General features: G+C 44.6%; 1 protein-coding gene across 1 annotated transcript in view; it reads left to right on the forward strand.

The window, feature by feature from the left end:
• ccdc171 (coiled-coil domain containing 171) overlaps positions 1–18,277 on the forward strand; it is a 60,265-nt gene extending 41,988 nt beyond the window's left edge. The window contains exons 20-23 of the mRNA XM_042329303.1: positions 8,657–8,711; positions 10,810–10,941; positions 12,359–12,511; positions 17,886–18,277. Coding sequence (XP_042185237.1) covers positions 8,657–8,711; positions 10,810–10,941; positions 12,359–12,511; positions 17,886–18,128 — 583 coding nt within the window. The 3' untranslated portion in view covers positions 18,129–18,277. The remainder of the gene's footprint in view (positions 1–8,656; positions 8,712–10,809; positions 10,942–12,358; positions 12,512–17,885) is intronic.
• The last annotated feature ends 501 nt before the right edge of the window (positions 18,278–18,778 follow it).

The raw sequence follows: 18,778 nt of genomic DNA on the forward strand, positions 1-18,778 counted from the left end.
ACACACTATACCCTAAACACTATACCCTAAACACTAGCACCCTACACACTAGCACCCTACACACTATACCCTAAACACTATACCCTAAACACTAGCACCCTACACACTATACCCTAAACACTAGCACCCTACACACTAGCACCCTACACACTATACCCTAAACACTATACCCTAAACACTAGCACCCTACACACTATACCCTAAACACTATACCCTAAACACTAGCACCCTACACACTATACCCTAAACACTATACCCTAAACACTAGCACCCTAAACACTATACCCTAAACACTAGCACCCTAAACACTATACCCTAAACACTAGCACCCTACACACTATACCCTAAACACTATACCCTACACACTATACCCTACACACTATACCCTACACACTATACCCTACACACTATACCCTAAACACTATACCCTACACACTATACCCTACACACTATACCCTACACACTATACCCTACACACTATACCCTACACACTATACCCTACACACTATACCCTACACACTATACCCTACACACTATACCCTACACACTGCACCCTACACACTATACCCTACACACTATACCCTACACACTATACCCTACACACTGCACCCTAAACACTATACCCTACACACTATACCCTACACACTATACCCTACACACTATACCCTACACACTGCACCCTAAACACTATACCCTACACACTATACCCTACACACTGCACCCTAAACACTATACCCTACACACTATACCCTACACACTATACCCTACACACTATACCCTACACACTATACCCTACACACTGCACCCTAAACACTATACCCTACACACTATACCCTACACACTATACCCTACACACTATACCCTAAACACTATACCCTACACACTATACCCTACACACTATACCCTACACACTATACCCTACACACTATACCCTACACACTATACTCTACACACTATACCCTACACACTGCACCCTACACACTATACCCTACACACTATACCCTACACACTATACCCTACACACTATACCCTACACACTATACCCTACACACTATACCCTAAACACTATACCCTAAACACTATACCCTACACACTATACCCTACACACTATACCCTACACACTGCACCCTAAACACTATACCCTACACACTATACCCTACACACTGCACCCTAAACACTATACCCTACACACTATACCCTAAACACTATACCCTACACACTATACCCTACACACTGCACCCTAAACACTATACCCTACACACTATACCCTACACACTATACCCTACACACTATACCCTAAACACTATACCCTACACACTATACCCTACACACTATACCCTACACACTATACCCTACACACTATACCCTACACACTGCACCCTACACACTATACCCTACACACTATACCCTACACACTATACCCTACACACTATACCCTACACACTATACCCTACACACTATACCCTACACACTGCACCCTAAACACTATACCCTACACACTATACCCTACACACTATACCCTACACACTATACCCTACACACTGCACCCTAAACACTATACCCTACACACTATACCCTACACACTGCACCCTAAACACTATACCCTACACACTATACCCTACACACTATACCCTACACACTATACCCTACACACTGCACCCTAAACACTATACCCTACACACTATACCCTACACACTATACCCTACACACTATACCCTAAACACTATACCCTACACACTATACCCTACACACTATACCCTAAACACTATACCCTACACACTATACCCTACACACTATACCCTATACACTATACCCTAAACACTATACCCTACACACTATACCCTACACACTATACCCTACACACTGCACCCTAAACACTATACCCTACACACTATACCCTACACACTATACCCTAAACACTAGCACCCTACACACTATACCCTATACCCTACACACTATACCCTAAACACTATACCCTACACACTATACCCTACACACTATACCCTACACACTATACCCTACACACTATACCCTACACACTATACCCTACACACTATACCCTACACACTGCACCCTAAACACTATACCCTACACACTATACCCTACACACTATACCCTACACACTATACCCTACACACTATACCCTACACACTATACCCTAAACACTATACCCTACACACTATACCCTACACACTATACCCTACACACTATACCCTAAACACTAGCACCCTACACACTATACCCTACACACTATACCCTACACACTATACCCTAAACACTATACCCTAAACACTATACCCTACACACTATACCCTACACACTATACCCTAAACACTATACCCTACACACTATACCCTAAACACTATACCCTACACACTATACCCTACACACTATACCCTACACACTATACCCTACACACTATACCCTACACACTATACCCTACACACTATACCCTACACACTATACCCTACACACTATACCCTACACACTGCACCCTACACACTATACCCTACACACTATACCCTACACACTATACCCTACACACTGCACCCTAAACACTATACCCTACACACTATACCCTACACACTATACCCTACACACTATACCCTACACACTGCACCCTAAACACTATACCCTACACACTATACCCTACACACTGCACCCTAAACACTATACCCTACACACTATACCCTACACACTATACCCTACACACTATACCCTACACACTATACCCTACACACTGCACCCTAAACACTATACCCTACACACTATACCCTACACACTATACCCTACACACTATACCCTAAACACTATACCCTACACACTATACCCTACACACTATACCCTACACACTATACCCTACACACTATACCCTACACACTATACTCTACACACTATACCCTACACACTGCACCCTACACACTATACCCTACACACTATACCCTACACACTATACCCTACACACTATACCCTACACACTATACCCTAAACACTATACCCTAAACACTATACCCTACACACTATACCCTACACACTATACCCTACACACTGCACCTGCACCTAAACACTATACCCTACACACTATACCCTACACACTGCACCCTAAACACTATACCCTACACACTATACCCTAAACACTATACCCTACACACTATACCCTACAGACTGCACCCTAAACACTATACCCTACACACTATACCCTACACACTATACCCTACACACTATACCCTAAACACTATACCCTACACACTATACCCTACACACTATACCCTACACACTATACCCTACACACTATACCCTACACACTGCACCCTACACACTATACCCTACACACTATACCCTACACACTATACCCTACACACTATACCCTACACACTATACCCTACACACTGCACCCTAAACACTATACCCTACACACTATACCCTACACACTATACCCTACACACTATACCCTACACACTGCACCCTAAACACTATACCCTACACACTATACCCTACACACTGCACCCTAAACACTATACCCTACACACTATACCCTACACACTATACCCTACACACTATACCCTACACACTGCACCCTAAACACTATACCCTACACACTATACCCTACACACTATACCCTACACACTATACCCTAAACACTATACCCTACACACTATACCCTACACACTATACCCTAAACACTATACCCTACACACTATACCCTACACACTATACCCTATACACTATACCCTAAACACTATACCCTACACACTATACCCTACACACTATACCCTACACACTGCACCCTAAACACTATACCCTACACACTATACCCTACACACTATACCCTAAACACTAGCACCCTACACACTATACCCTATACCCTACACACTATACCCTAAACACTATACCCTACACACTATACCCTACACACTATACCCTACACACTATACCCTACACACTATACCCTACACACTATACCCTACACACTGCACCCTAAACACTATACCCTACACACTATACCCTACACACTATACCCTACACACTATACCCTACACACTATACCCTACACACTGCACCCTAAACACTATACCCTACACACTATACCCTACACACTATACCCTACACACTATACCCTAAACACTATACCCTACACACTATACCCTACACACTATACCCTACACACTATACCCTACACACTATACCCTACACACTATACTCTACACACTATACCCTACACACTGCACCCTACACACTATACCCTACACACTATACCCTACACACTATACCCTACACACTATACCCTACACACTATACCCTAAACACTATACCCTAAACACTATACCCTACACACTATACCCTACACACTATACCCTACACACTGCACCCTAAACACTATACCCTACACACTATACCCTACACACTGCACCCTAAACACTATACCCTACACACTATACCCTAAACACTATACCCTACACACTATACCCTACAGACTGCACCCTAAACACTATACCCTACACACTATACCCTACACACTATACCCTACACACTATACCCTAAACACTATACCCTACACACTATACCCTACACACTATACCCTACACACTATACCCTACACACTATACCCTACACACTGCACCCTACACACTATACCCTACACACTATACCCTACACACTATACCCTACACACTATACCCTACACACTATACCCTACACACTGCACCCTAAACACTATACCCTACACACTATACCCTACACACTATACCCTACACACTATACCCTACACACTGCACCCTAAACACTATACCCTACACACTATACCCTACACACTGCACCCTAAACACTATACCCTACACACTATACCCTACACACTATACCCTACACACTATACCCTACACACTGCACCCTAAACACTATACCCTACACACTATACCCTACACACTATACCCTACACACTATACCCTAAACACTATACCCTACACACTATACCCTACACACTATACCCTAAACACTATACCCTACACACTATACCCTACACACTATACCCTATACACTATACCCTAAACACTATACCCTACACTATACCCTACACACTATACCCTACACACTGCACCCTAAACACTATACCCTACACACTATACCCTACACACTATACCCTAAACACTAGCACCCTACACACTATACCCTATACCCTACACACTATACCCTAAACACTATACCCTACACACTATACCCTACACACTATACCCTACACACTATACCCTACACACTATACCCTACACACTATACCCTACACACTGCACCCTAAACACTATACCCTACACACTATACCCTACACACTATACCCTACACACTATACCCTACACACTATACCCTACACACTATACCCTAAACACTATACCCTACACACTATACCCTACACACTATACCCTACACACTATACCCTAAACACTAGCACCCTACACACTATACCCTACACACTATACCCTACACACTATACCCTAAACACTATACCCTACACACTATACCCTACACACTATACCCTAAACACTATACCCTACACACTATACCCTACACACTATACCCTAAACACTATACCCTACACACTATACCCTACACACTATACCCTACACACTATACACTACACACTATACCCTACACACTATACCCTACACACTATACCCTACACACTATACCCTACGCACTGCACCCTAAACACTATACCCTACACACTATACCCTACACACTATACCCTACACACTATACCCTACACACTATACCCTACACACTATACCCTACACACGCTCTCCCACCCATTTCCTGTAGTCCACAATCAGCTCCTTGGTCTTACTGACGTTGAGGGAGAGGTCGTTGTTCTGCCACCACACTGCCAGGTCACTAACCTCCTCCCTGTATGCTGTCTCATCGTTGCCGGTGACAAGCTTGGAGTGGACAATAGTGTTGAACGCTGAGCTTTAGCCAATGAACAGCATTCGTCACATAGGTGTTCCTCATCCAGGTGGGTGAGGGCAGGGTGGAGAGCACCCTGCTTCATCTATAGCTCTGTTGGGGCTGTATACAAATTGATGTGGGACTTGGTGCATCTGTACCACTTGCCGTGCGGTAGCAGAGAGGACAGTCTGTGACTTGGGTGGCTGGAGTCTTTAACAATTTATAGGGCCTTCCTCTGACACCGCCTGGTATAGAGGTCCTGGATGGCAGGGAGTTCGGCCCCAGTCATGTACTGGGCCGTACGCACTACCCTCTGTAGCGCCTTGTGGTCAGATGCCAAGCACATGCCATATCAAGTGGTGATGTAGCCAGTCAAGATGCTCTCGATGGTGCAGCTGTAGAACGTTTTGATGATTTGAGGGCCCATGTCAAATCTTTTCAGCCTCCTGAGGTGGAAGAGGCGTTGTCGTGCCTTCTTCACAACTATGTGGGTGTGTGTGAATCATGATGATTCCTTAGTGATGTGGACACCGAGGAACTGGAAGCTCTCGACATGCTCCACTACAGCCCCGTCGATGTGGAAGGCGCCGTGCTCGGCCTTCCTTTTCCTGTAGTCCAACATCAGCTCCTTTGTCTTGGTGACGTTGAGGGAGAGGTTGTTGTCCTGGCACCACACTGCCAGGTCTCTGACTTCCTCCCTATAGGAGTCGTCTTCTGTTAACAGGCCTACCACCGTTGTGTCATCAGCAAACTTAATTATGGTGTTGGAGTCGTGCGCGGCCACGCAGTCATAGGTGAACAGGGAGTACAGGAGGGGACTGAGCACCCACCCCTGAGGGGATCCCGTGTTGAGGGTCAATATGGCGGTTGTGTTGTTGCCTACCCTCACCACCAGGGGGAGGCCCGTCAGGAAGTCCAGGATCCAGTTGCAGAGGGAGATGTTTAGTCCCAGGGTCCTTTGCAGGTACTATGGTGTTGAACCCTGAGCTGTAGTCAATGAACAGCATTCTCACATAGGTGTTCCTTTTGTCCAGGTGGGAAATGGCAGTGTAATAGAGATTGCGTCATCTGTGGATCTGTTGGGGTGGTATGCAAATTGGAGTGGGTCTAAGGTTTCTGGGATGATGGTGTTGCTGTGAGCCATGACCAGCCTTTCAAAGCATTTCATAGCTGCAGACGTGAGGGCTACAGGTCGGTAGTTATCTACACAGGTTACCCTTGCGTTCTTGGGCACAGGTACGATGTTGGTCTGCTTAAAACATGTTGGTATTACAGTCAGGGAGAGGTTGAAAATGTCAGTGAAGACACTTGCCAGTTGGTCAGCGCCTGCTTTGAGTTCAAGTCCTGGTAATCCGTCTGTCCCTGCGGCCTTGTGAATGTTGACCTGTTTAAAGGTCTTACACACATCGGCTATGGAGAGCATTATCACAGTTGTCCGGAACAGCTGGTGCTCTCATGCATGCTTCAGTGTTGCCAGCCTCGAAGCGAGCATAGAAGGTATTTTATTTTGTCTGGTAGGCTCGCGTCACTGGGCAGCTTGCGGCTGGGTTTCCCTTTGTAATCCGTGATAGTTTTCAAGCCCTGCCACGTCCGACGAGCGTCTTAGCCGGTGGAAATGAGTTCATAAAAAGGATTGAAGTTTTCCTGCTTTCGTCACCGGCCACTAGGAGGAGCACTGTCTCTGGACGAGCATATTCTTTTTTGCTTTATGGCCGTATACAGCTCGTTAAGCGCTGTCTTATTGCCAGCATCGGTCTGTGGTGGAAAATAGACAGCCTTGAATATATATAGGTAAACTGTCTTGGTATGTAATGGACATGTGACCTTCAGGGGGCGCTGTGCTCTGTTGAGAATTACGGGATCTAGAGTTGTCCTTTTGCACCCTCTCAAAACTAGCATTTTTTCTTCTTACAGGCTGGTACACGAGCGTGTTGTGTGTCTCGTGACTTCTGAGGGTTGAATGATCATGTACTGTAGGGTCTTGACCCAATAATGTTCATGTACTGTAGGGTCTTGACCCAATAATGATCATGTACTGTAGGGTCTTGACCCAATAATGATCATGTACTGTAGGGTCTTGACCCAATAATGATCATGTACTGTAGGGTCTTGACCCAATAATGATCATGTACTGTAGGGTCTTGACCCAATAATGATCATGTACTGTAGGGTCTTGACCCAATAATGATCATGTACTGAGGGTCTTGACCCAATAATGATCATGTACTGTAGGGTCTTGACCCAATAATGATCATGTACTGTAGGGTCTTCATGTACTGTAGGGTCTTGACCCAATAATGATCATGTACTGTAGGGTCTTGACCCAATAATGTTCATGTACTGTAGGGTCTTGACCCAATAATGATCATGTACTGTAGGGTCTTGACCCAATAATGATCATGTACTGTAGGGTCTTGACCCAATAATGATCATGTACTGTAGGGTCTTGACCCAATAATGATCATGTACTGTAGGGTCTTGACCCAATAATGATCATGTACTGTAGGGTCTTGACCCAATAATGTTCATGTACTGTAGGGTCTTGACCCAATAATGATCATGTACTGTAGGGTCTTGACCCAGTAAAGGGGATTTTAATGTATATGTACTGTAGGGTCTAAAAGCCGATGATGACTGTGGCATTAGCTTGCCATTGTAATGCTGACTGATCTCTGTCTGTCTCTCTGTCTCTTTGTCTGTCTTTCTCTCTGTCTCTCTCTAGGCGCAAGGACTCCCTGGCCAGCTACATGAGAGCAGTAGAGAGCAGCTACAGAGAGGTGAGCAACACTGGGTGGGTGGTGTTTATATAGAGAGGTGAGCAACACTGGGTGGTGTTTATATAGAGAGGTGAGCAACACTGGGTGGGTGGTGTTTATATAGAGAGGTGAGCAACACTGGGTGGGTGGTGTTTATATAGAGAGGTGAGCAACACTGGGTGGGTGGTGTTTATATAGAGAGGTGAGCAACACTGGGTGGGTGGTGTTTATATAGAGAGGTGAGCAACACTGGGTGGGTGGTGTTTATATAGAGAGGTGAGCAACACTGGGTGGGTGGTGTTTAAATAGAGAGGTGAGCAACACTGGGTGGTGTTTATATAGAGAGGTGAGCAACACTGGGTGGGTGGTGTTTAAATAGAGAGGTGAGCAACACTGGGTGGGTGGTGTTTATATAGAGAGGTGAGCAACACTGGGTGGGTGGTGTTTAAATAGAGAGGTGAGCAACACTGGGTGGGTGGTGTTTAAATAGAGAGGTGAGCAACACTGGGTGGGTGGTGTTTAAATAGAGAGGTGAGCAACACTGGGTGGGTGGTGTTTAAATAGAGAGGTGAGCAACACTGGGTGGGTGGTGTTTAAATAGAGAGGTGAGCAACACTGGGTGGGTGGTGTTTATATAGAGAGGTGAGCAACACTGGGTGATGTTTAAATAGAGAGGTGAGCAACACTGGGTGGGTGGTGTTTAAATAGAGAGGTGAGCAACACTGGGTGGTGTTTAAATAGAGAGGCCCCTCCCACTCCCCGGAGGTATGGCCCCTCCCACTCCCAGGAGGTATGGCCCCTCCCACTCCCCGGAGGTTTGACCCCTCCCCGGAGGTTTGACCCCTCCCCGGAGGTTTGACCCCTCCCCGGAGGTTTGACCACTCCCCGGAGGTTTGACCCCTCCCACTCCCCGGAGGTTTGACCCCTCCCACTCCCCGGAGGTTTGACCCCTCCACTCCCAGGAGGTATGGCCCCTCCCAGGAGGTTTGACCCCTCCCACTCCCCGGAGGTATGGCCCCTCCCACTCCCCGGAGGTTTGACCCCTCCCCGGAGGTTTGACCCCTCCTCGGAGGTTTGACCCCTCCTCCCCGGAGGTTTGACCCCTCCTCCCGGGAGGTTTGACCCCTCCCTCTCCCAGGAGGTTTGACCCCTCCCTCTCCCAGGAGGTTTGGCCCCTCCCCGGAGTTTTGGCCCCTCCCACTCCCCGGAGGTATGGCCCCTCCCACTCCCAGGAGGTATGGCCCCTCCCACTCCCCGGAGGTTTGACCCCTCCCCGGAGGTTTGACCCCTCCCCGGAGGTTTGACCCCTCCCACTCCCCGGAGGTTTGACCCCTCCCACTCCCCGGAGGTTTGGCCCCTCCCCTCCCAGGAGGTATGGCCCCTCCCAGGAGGTTTGACCCCTCCCACTCCCGGAGGTATGGCCCCTCCCACTCCCCGGAGGTTTGACCCCTCCCCGGAGGTTTGACCCCTCCCCGGAGGTTTGACCCCTCCTCCCCGGAGGTTTGACCCCTCCTCCCCGGAGGTTTGACCCCTCCCTCTCCCAGGAGGTTTGACCCCTCCCTCTCCCAGGAGGTTTGACCCCTCCCCCCTCCCGGAGTTTTGGCCCCTCCCACTCCCAGGAGGTATGGCCACTCCCGGAGGTTTGACCCCTCCCACTCCCCGGAGGTTTGACCCCTCCCACTCCCCGGAGGTTTGACCCCTCCCACTCCCCGGAGGTTTGGCCCCTCCCACTCCCTTTGGCTCAGCAGTGTGTCCTTGAAACAGAAGCACTAACACACAAACCTGCACACGCAGCCACACACACAGCCACACACATACACACATATACACACACATACACACACAGCCACACATTCATACACACACTGGCCATTTACACTATACAAGGGTGCAAGGTAGCTAGTGCTACGTATCAACAGCCATTGTTGGCCAATCCAGTAAGGTTTGTAATCTATGGTGAGCATCGATTGGTCACTCGAGTCCCCGTCCGCTTCTCTCTCTTTCCTTCCGTTGAATGTGAATATCTTCCCATGTTACACAGTGTAAATGGCCCAATACACACACTCTCTCTTTCTCTATGATAAACTAGGACCACCTCTTTCTCCTGCCCCCACCGCAGGTCAGAGACCGTATCGTCCAATCACGATCCACCTCCACTGACAAGGACCTCCCTCTGCAGTTACCAAGAGTGCACCTGGATCTGACTGGACCAGAGAGGTTGCTGGGAGGGCCGGACGTGGCCGCCTGTCAGGTACTAGTCCTGTAGGGACACTGAGTTCAGTCTGTCAGGTACTAGTCCTGTATGGACACTGAGTTTAGTCTGTCAGGTACTAGTCCTGTAGGGACACTGAGTTTAGTCTGTCAGGTACTAGTCGATCTATAGGGACACTGAGTTTAGTCTGTCAGGTACTAGTCCTGTAGGGACACTGAGTTTAGTCTGTCAGGTACTAGTCGTCCTGTAGGGACACTGAGTTTAGTCTGTCAGGTACTAGTCCTGTAGGGACACTGAGTTTAGTCTGTCAGGTACTAGTCCTGTAGGGACACTGAGTTTAGTCTGTCAGGTACTAGTCCTGTATGGACACTGAGTTTAGTCTGTCAGGTACTAGTCCTGTAGGGACACTGAGTTTAGTCTGTCAGGTACTAGTCCTGTAGGGACACTGAGTTTAGTCTGTCAGGTACTAGTCCTGTAGGGACACTGAGTTTAGTCTGTCAGGTACTAGTCCTGTAGGGACACTGAGTTTAGTCTGTCAGGTACTAGTCCTGTAGGGACACTGAGTTTAGTCTGTCAGGTACTAGTCCTGTAGGGACACTGAGTTTAGTCTGTCAGGTACTAGTCCTGTAGGGACACTGAGTTTAGTCTGTCAGGTACTAGTCAGTCCTGTAGGGACTGAGTAGTCTGTCAGGTACTAGTCCTGTAGGGACACTGAGTTTAGTCTGTCAGGTACTAGTCCTGTAGGGACACTGAGTTTAGTCTGTCAGGTACTAGTCCTGTAGGGACACTGAGTTTAGTCTGTCAGGTACTAGTCCTGTAGGGACACTGAGTTTAGTCTGTCAGGTACTAGTCCTGTAGGGACACTGAGTTTAGTCTGTCAGGTACTAGTCCTGTAGGGACACTGAGTTTAGTCTGTCAGGTTAGTCTGTAGGGACACTGAGTTTAGTCTGTCAGGTACTAGTCCTGTAGGGACACTGAGTTTAGTCTGTCAGGTACTAGTCCTGTATGGACACTGAGTTTAGTCTGTCAGGTACTAGTCGTCCTGTAGGGACACTGAGTTTAGTCTGTCAGGAACTAGTCGTCCTGTAGGGACACTGAGTTTAGTCTGTCAGGTACTAGTCCTGTAGGGACACTTAGTTTAGTCTGTCAGGTACTAGTCCTGTATGGACACTGAGTTTAGTCTGTCAGGTACTAGTCCTGTAGGGACACTGAGTTTAGTCTGTCAGGTACTAGTCCTGTAGGGACACTGAGTTTAGTCTGTCAGGTACTAGTCCTGTAGAGAAAAAGAGGAAGTTATCCCTGAAACTGATCAAATACTGATATATGTACATCTACTAGAGCAGGTTAACATAATCCTGATGTTAGTTCAACACCCGTCCCTGAATAATTAAACAAACACACACATTCACACCCTGAATAAAAACCTTTTGCTCTTTCCTCCCATGGTGCATTGCAGAGCCTGGTGGGGACGTTCTCTGAGTTATACCACGCAGCGTTCTCCAGGATTGGCTCGATGGAGAGGGAAATCTCCGCCCACCAAAGCCATGTCTCCGCCCTCCGGAAAGAACTACACGATGCCTGTCTCAGGGAGGACCTCTGTTTCATCCCTGTAAGAGACGAGAGAGACTCTATAGTAACACTGTCCTACAACTAGAGACTCTATATAGTAACACTGTCCTACAACTAGAGACTCTATATAGTAACACTGTCCTACAACTAGAGACTCTATATAGTAACACTGCTGTCCTACAACTAGAGACTATATAGTAACACTGCTGTCCTACAACTAGAGACTCTATATAGTAACACTGCTGTCCTACAACTAGAGACTCTATATAGTAACACTGCTGTCCTACAACTAGAGACTATATAGTAACACTGTCCTACAACTAGAGACTCTATATAGTAACACTAGAGACTGTCCTACAACTAGAGACTCTATATAGTAACACTGCTGTCCTACAACTAGAGACTCTATATAGTAACACTGTCCTACAACTAGAGACTCTATATAGTAACACTGCTGTCCTACAACTAGAGACTCTATATAGTAACACTGTCCTACAACTAGAGACTCTATACAATAGTAACACTGCTGTCCTACAACTAGAGACTCTATATAGTAACACTGTCCTACAACTAGAGACTCTATATAGTAACACTGTCCTACAACTAGAGACTCTATATAGTAACACTGTCCTACAACTAGAGACTCTATATAGTAACACTGTCCTACAACTAGAGACTCTATATAGTAACACTGTCCTACAACTAGAGACTCTATATAGTAACACTGCTGTCCTACAACTAGAGACTCTATATAGTAACAGTCCTAACTAGAGACTCTATATAGTAACACTGTCCTACAACTAGAGACTCTATATAGTAACACTGCTGTCCTACAACTAGAGACTCTATAGTACTGTCCTAACTAGAGACTCTATATAGTAACACTGTCCTACAACTAGAGACTCTATATAGTAACACTGCTGTCCTACAACTAGAGACTCTATATAGTAACACTGCTGTCCTACAACTAGAGACTCTATATAGTAACACTGCTGTCCTACAACTAGAGACTCTATATAGTAACACTGTCCTACAACTAGAGACTCTATATATAACACTGCTGTCCTACAACTAGAGACTGCTGTCCTACAACTAGAGACTCTATATAGTAACACTGCTGTCCTACAACTAGAGACTCTATATACTGTAACACTGCTGTCCTACAACTAGAGACTCTATATAGTAACACTGTCCCAACTAGAGACAACTAGAGACTCTATATAGTAACACTGCTGTCCTAGAGACAACTAGAGACTCTATATAGTAACACTGTCCTACAACTAGAGACTCTATATAGTAACACTGTCCTACAACTAGAGACTCTATAGTAACAGTACAACTAGAGACTCTATATAGTAACACTGTCCTACAACTAGAGACTCTATATAGTAACACTGTCCTACAACTAGAGACTCTATATAGTAACACTGTCCTACAACTAGAGACTCTATATAGTAACACTGTCCTACAACTAGAGACTCTATATAGTAACACTGCTGTCCTACAACTAGAGACTCTATATATAGTAACACTGCTGTCCTACAACTAGAGACTCTATATAGTAACACTGTCCTACAACTAGAGACTCTATATAGTAACACTAGTAACACTGTCCTACAACTAGAGACTCTATATAGTAACACTGTCCTACAACTAGAGACTCTATATAGTAACACTGTCCTACAACTAGAGACTCTATATAGTAACACTGTCCTACAACTAGAGACTCTATATAGTAACACTGTCCTACAACTAGAGACTCTATATAGTAACACTGTCCTACAACTAGAGACTCTATATAGTAACACTGTCCTACAACTAGAGACTCTATATAGTAACACTGTCCTACAACTAGAGACTCTATATAGTAACACTGTCCTACAACTAGAGACTCTATATAGTAACACTGTCCTACAACTAGAGACTCTATATAGTAACACTGTCCTACAACTAGAGACTCTATATAGTAACACTGTCCTACAACTAGAGACTCTATATAGTAACACTGTCCTACAACTAGAGACTCTATATAGTAACACTGCTGTCCTACAACTAGAGACTCTATATAGTAACACTGTCCTACAACTAGAGACTCTATATAGTAACACTGTCCTACAACTAGAGACTCTATATAGTAACACTGCTGTCCTACAACTAGAGACTCTATATAGTAACACTGTCCTACAACTAGAGACTCTATATAGTAACACTGACTCTATATAGTAACACTGCTGTCCTACAACTAGAGACTCTATATAGTAACACTGTCCTACAACTAGAGACTCTATATAGTAACACTGTCCTACAACTAGAGACTCTATATAGTAACACTGTCCTACAACTAGAGACTCTATATAGTAACACTGTCCTACAACTAGAGACTCTATATAGTAACACTGTCCTACAACTAGAGACTCTATATAGTAACACTAGAGACTCTGTCCTACAACTAGAGACTCTATATAGTAACACTGTCCTACAACTAGAGACTCTATATAGTAACACTGCTGTCCTACAACTAGAGACTCTATATAGTAACACTGTCCTACAACTAGAGACTCTATATAGTAACACTGTCCTACAACTAGAGACTCTATATAGTAACACTGCTGTCCTACAACTAGAGACTCTATATAGTAACACTGCTGTCCTACAACTAGAGACTCTATATAGTAACACTGCTGTCCTACAACTAGAGACTCTATATAGTAACACTGTCCTACAACTAGAGACTCTATATAGTAACACTGCTGTCCTACAACTAGAGACTCTATATAGTAACACTGTCCTACAACTAGAGACTCTATATAGTAACACTGTCCTACAACTAGAGACTCTATATAGTAACACTGCTGTCCTACAACTAGAGACTCTATATAGTAACACTGTCCTACAACTAGAGACTATATAGTAACACTGCTGTCCTACAACTAGAGACTCTATATAGTAACACTGCTGTCCTACAACTAGAGACTCTATACAATAGTAACACTGTAACACTGTCCTACAACTAGAGACTCTATATAGTAACACTGCTGTCCTACAACTAGAGACTCTATATAGTAACACTGTCCTACAACTAGAGACTCTATATAGTAACACTGTCCTGTCCTACAACTAGAGACTCTATATAGTAACACTGTCCTACAACTAGAGACTCTATATAGTAACACTGTCCTAGAGACTCTATATAGTAACACTGTCCTACAACTAGAGACTCTATATAGTAACACTGTCCTACAACTAGAGACTCTATATAGTAACACTGTCCTACAACTAGAGACTATATAGTAACACTGCTGTCCTACAACTAGAGACTCTATATAGTAACACTGCTGTCCTACAACTAGAGACTCTATATAGTAGAGACACTATAGTAACACTGTCCTACAACTAGAGACTCTATATAGTAACACTAGTAACACTGTCCTACAACTAGAGACTCTATATAGTAACACTGTCCTACAACTAGAGACTCTATATAGTAACACTGTCCTACAACTAGAGACTCTATAGTACTGTCCTACAACTAGAGACTCTATATAGTAACACTGTCCTACAACTAGAGACTCTATATAGTAACACTATATAGTAACACTGTCCTACAACTAGAGACTCTATATAGTAGTCCTACAACTAGAGACTATATAGTAACACTGTCCTACAACTAGAGACTCTATATAGTAACACTGCTGTCCTACAACTAGAGACTCTATATAACAGTAACACTGTAACACTGTCCTACAACTAGAGACTCTATATAGTAACACTGACTGTCCTACAACTAGAGACTCTATATAGTAACACTGTTACACTGTCCTACAACTAGAGACTCTATATAGTAACACTGTTACACTGTCCTACAACTAGAGACTCTATATAGTAACACTGCTGTCCTACAACTAGAGACTCTATATAGTAACACTGTCCTACAACTAGAGACTCTATATAGTAACACTGTCCTACAACTAGAGACTCTATATAGTAACACTGTCCTACAACTAGAGACTCTATATAGTAACACTGTCCTACAACTAGAGACTCTATATATACTGTAACAACTAGAGACTCTGTCCTACAACTAGAGACTATATAGTAAACTAGAGACTCTATATAGTAACACTGCTGTCCTACAACTAGAGACTCTATATAGTAACTAGAGACTATATAGCTGTCCTACAACTAGAGACTCTATATAGTAACACTGCTGTCCTACAACTAGAGACTCTATATAGTCCTAACACTGCTGTCCTACAACTAGAGACTCTATATAGTAACACTGCTGTCCTACAACTAGAGACTCTATATAGTAACTACAACTAGAGACTCTATATAGCTGTCCTACAACTAGAGACTCTATATAGTCCTAACACTGTAACACTGTCCTACAACTAGAGACTCTATATAGTAACACTGCTGTCCTACAACTAGACTCTATATAGTAACACTGCTGTCCTACAACTAGACTCTATATAGTAACACTGTCCTACAACTAGAGACTCTATATAGTAACACTGCTGTCCTACAACTAGAGACTCTATATAGTAACACTGCTGTCCTACAACTAGAGACTCTATATAGTAACACTGCTGTCCTACAACTAGAGACTCTATATAGTAACACTGCTGTCCTACAACTAGAGACTCTATATAGTAACACTGCTGTCCTACAACTAGAGACTCTATATAGTAACGCTGTCTCTCGTCAGTCCTTTCCGATGTTTGACAGTGTTGAAGAACCTCTGTTTGGCTCATTTAACACCACAGGGACTGCAGTGTCCGACAGAGTGGAAATCAGGCTGGATCCCAGATGTCTGTGTGCGTTTTTTTGCTGTAGATGAATCTCTCAGTCAATGACTCTCTACTTTTCCAGACTTAACTTCCGAACTGTGAAATGTGTCCGTTTGACCAAAAACCACAGTGACAGTTTCTATAGGGAGACTTTACTACTTCTACCCCTAGTTTCCCATTTCCTTTAATCTGGTCGTTATAATCCCCAAAACAAACAAGGGTTTTGTAGATGCTGTAAAGGAGCTGGTCTTAGGAAACAGCTGAATATGGACGGTCGTCATTTAAATGACAGGCTGCTTTAAAGCGAGACCTCCGATTCAATTGACTTTTTTAAATTTTATTTTTACTAAGAGCTCATTTCAAAGGCTGAAAATAACTTGGATCAGTCTCTCTATATCATTCCCTCTCTCCTTCAGGCTTCTCCTGTAAATATTTTTTTGGGGGGGGGCTCGTCTGTCAGTGGCTGTGTCTGACCCTCAAAAGGCCAACATCGTCTCGTAATTCTGAGCTTAGGACCTTCAGACCGACTAAGACATCATTTTGTTTGGTAGTTTGTGGAACATGGATGAAAGGAAAGTGTTTGTGTTTCCATGTTCCTTAACCCGTTGACCCCTTCTTCTTCAGGTGTGCGATTCTCAATCGTCAATGACCCCTCACCCAGACGACCTCTGTCAACTCGTCGTTGACCCTGAAGCCCCTCCTACCGAACGCACCAACGTTCTGCTGAGGGAGGCAACCGGCAAACCCAACCCCTCCTCCCTCGCTCCCTCCCTCCCCTTGTCAGACCCCCCTAAAAAGGCTAAGGGCAGTAAGAAGGTGCCCAAGAAGACTCGTTCTGTACCGTCCAAGACTCCGTCAAGAAGATAGACCACAGAATCACTGTTATGTGTCACAGCATATCTGTTACGTGTTACAGTGTATCTGTTAGCTGTTACAGTGTATCTGTTAGCTGTTACAGTGTATCTGTTACAGTGTATCTGTTAGCTGTTACAGTGTATCTGTTGTGTGTTACAGTGTATCTGTTATGTGTTACAGTGCATCTGTTGTGTGTTACAGTGTATCTGTTACAGTGTATCTGTTACAGTGTATCTGTTATGTGTTACAGTGCATCTGTTGTGTGTTACAGTGTATCTGTTACAGTGTATCTGTGCTGTGTTACAGTGTATCTGTGCTGTGTTACAGTGTATCTGTGCTGTGTTACAGTGTATCTGTGCTGTGTTACAGTGTATCTGTGCTGTGTTACAGTGTATCTGTGCTGTGTTACAGTGTATCTGTGCTGTGTTACAGTGTATCTGTTGTGTGTTACAGTGTATCTGTGCTGTGTTACAGTGTATCTGTTGTGTGTTACAGTGTATCTGTTATGTGTTACAGTGTATCTGTGCTGTGTTACAGTGTATCTGTGCTGTGTTACAGTGTATCTGTGCTGTGTTACAGTGTATCTGTGCTGTGTTACAGTGTATCTGTTGTGTGTTACAGTGTATCTGTGCTGTGTTACAGTGTATCTGTGCTGTGTTACA

Source organism: Oncorhynchus tshawytscha, linkage group LG10 (genome assembly GCF_018296145.1).
Source record: "Oncorhynchus tshawytscha isolate Ot180627B linkage group LG10, Otsh_v2.0, whole genome shotgun sequence".
Taxonomy (NCBI): domain Eukaryota; kingdom Metazoa; phylum Chordata; class Actinopteri; order Salmoniformes; family Salmonidae; genus Oncorhynchus; species Oncorhynchus tshawytscha.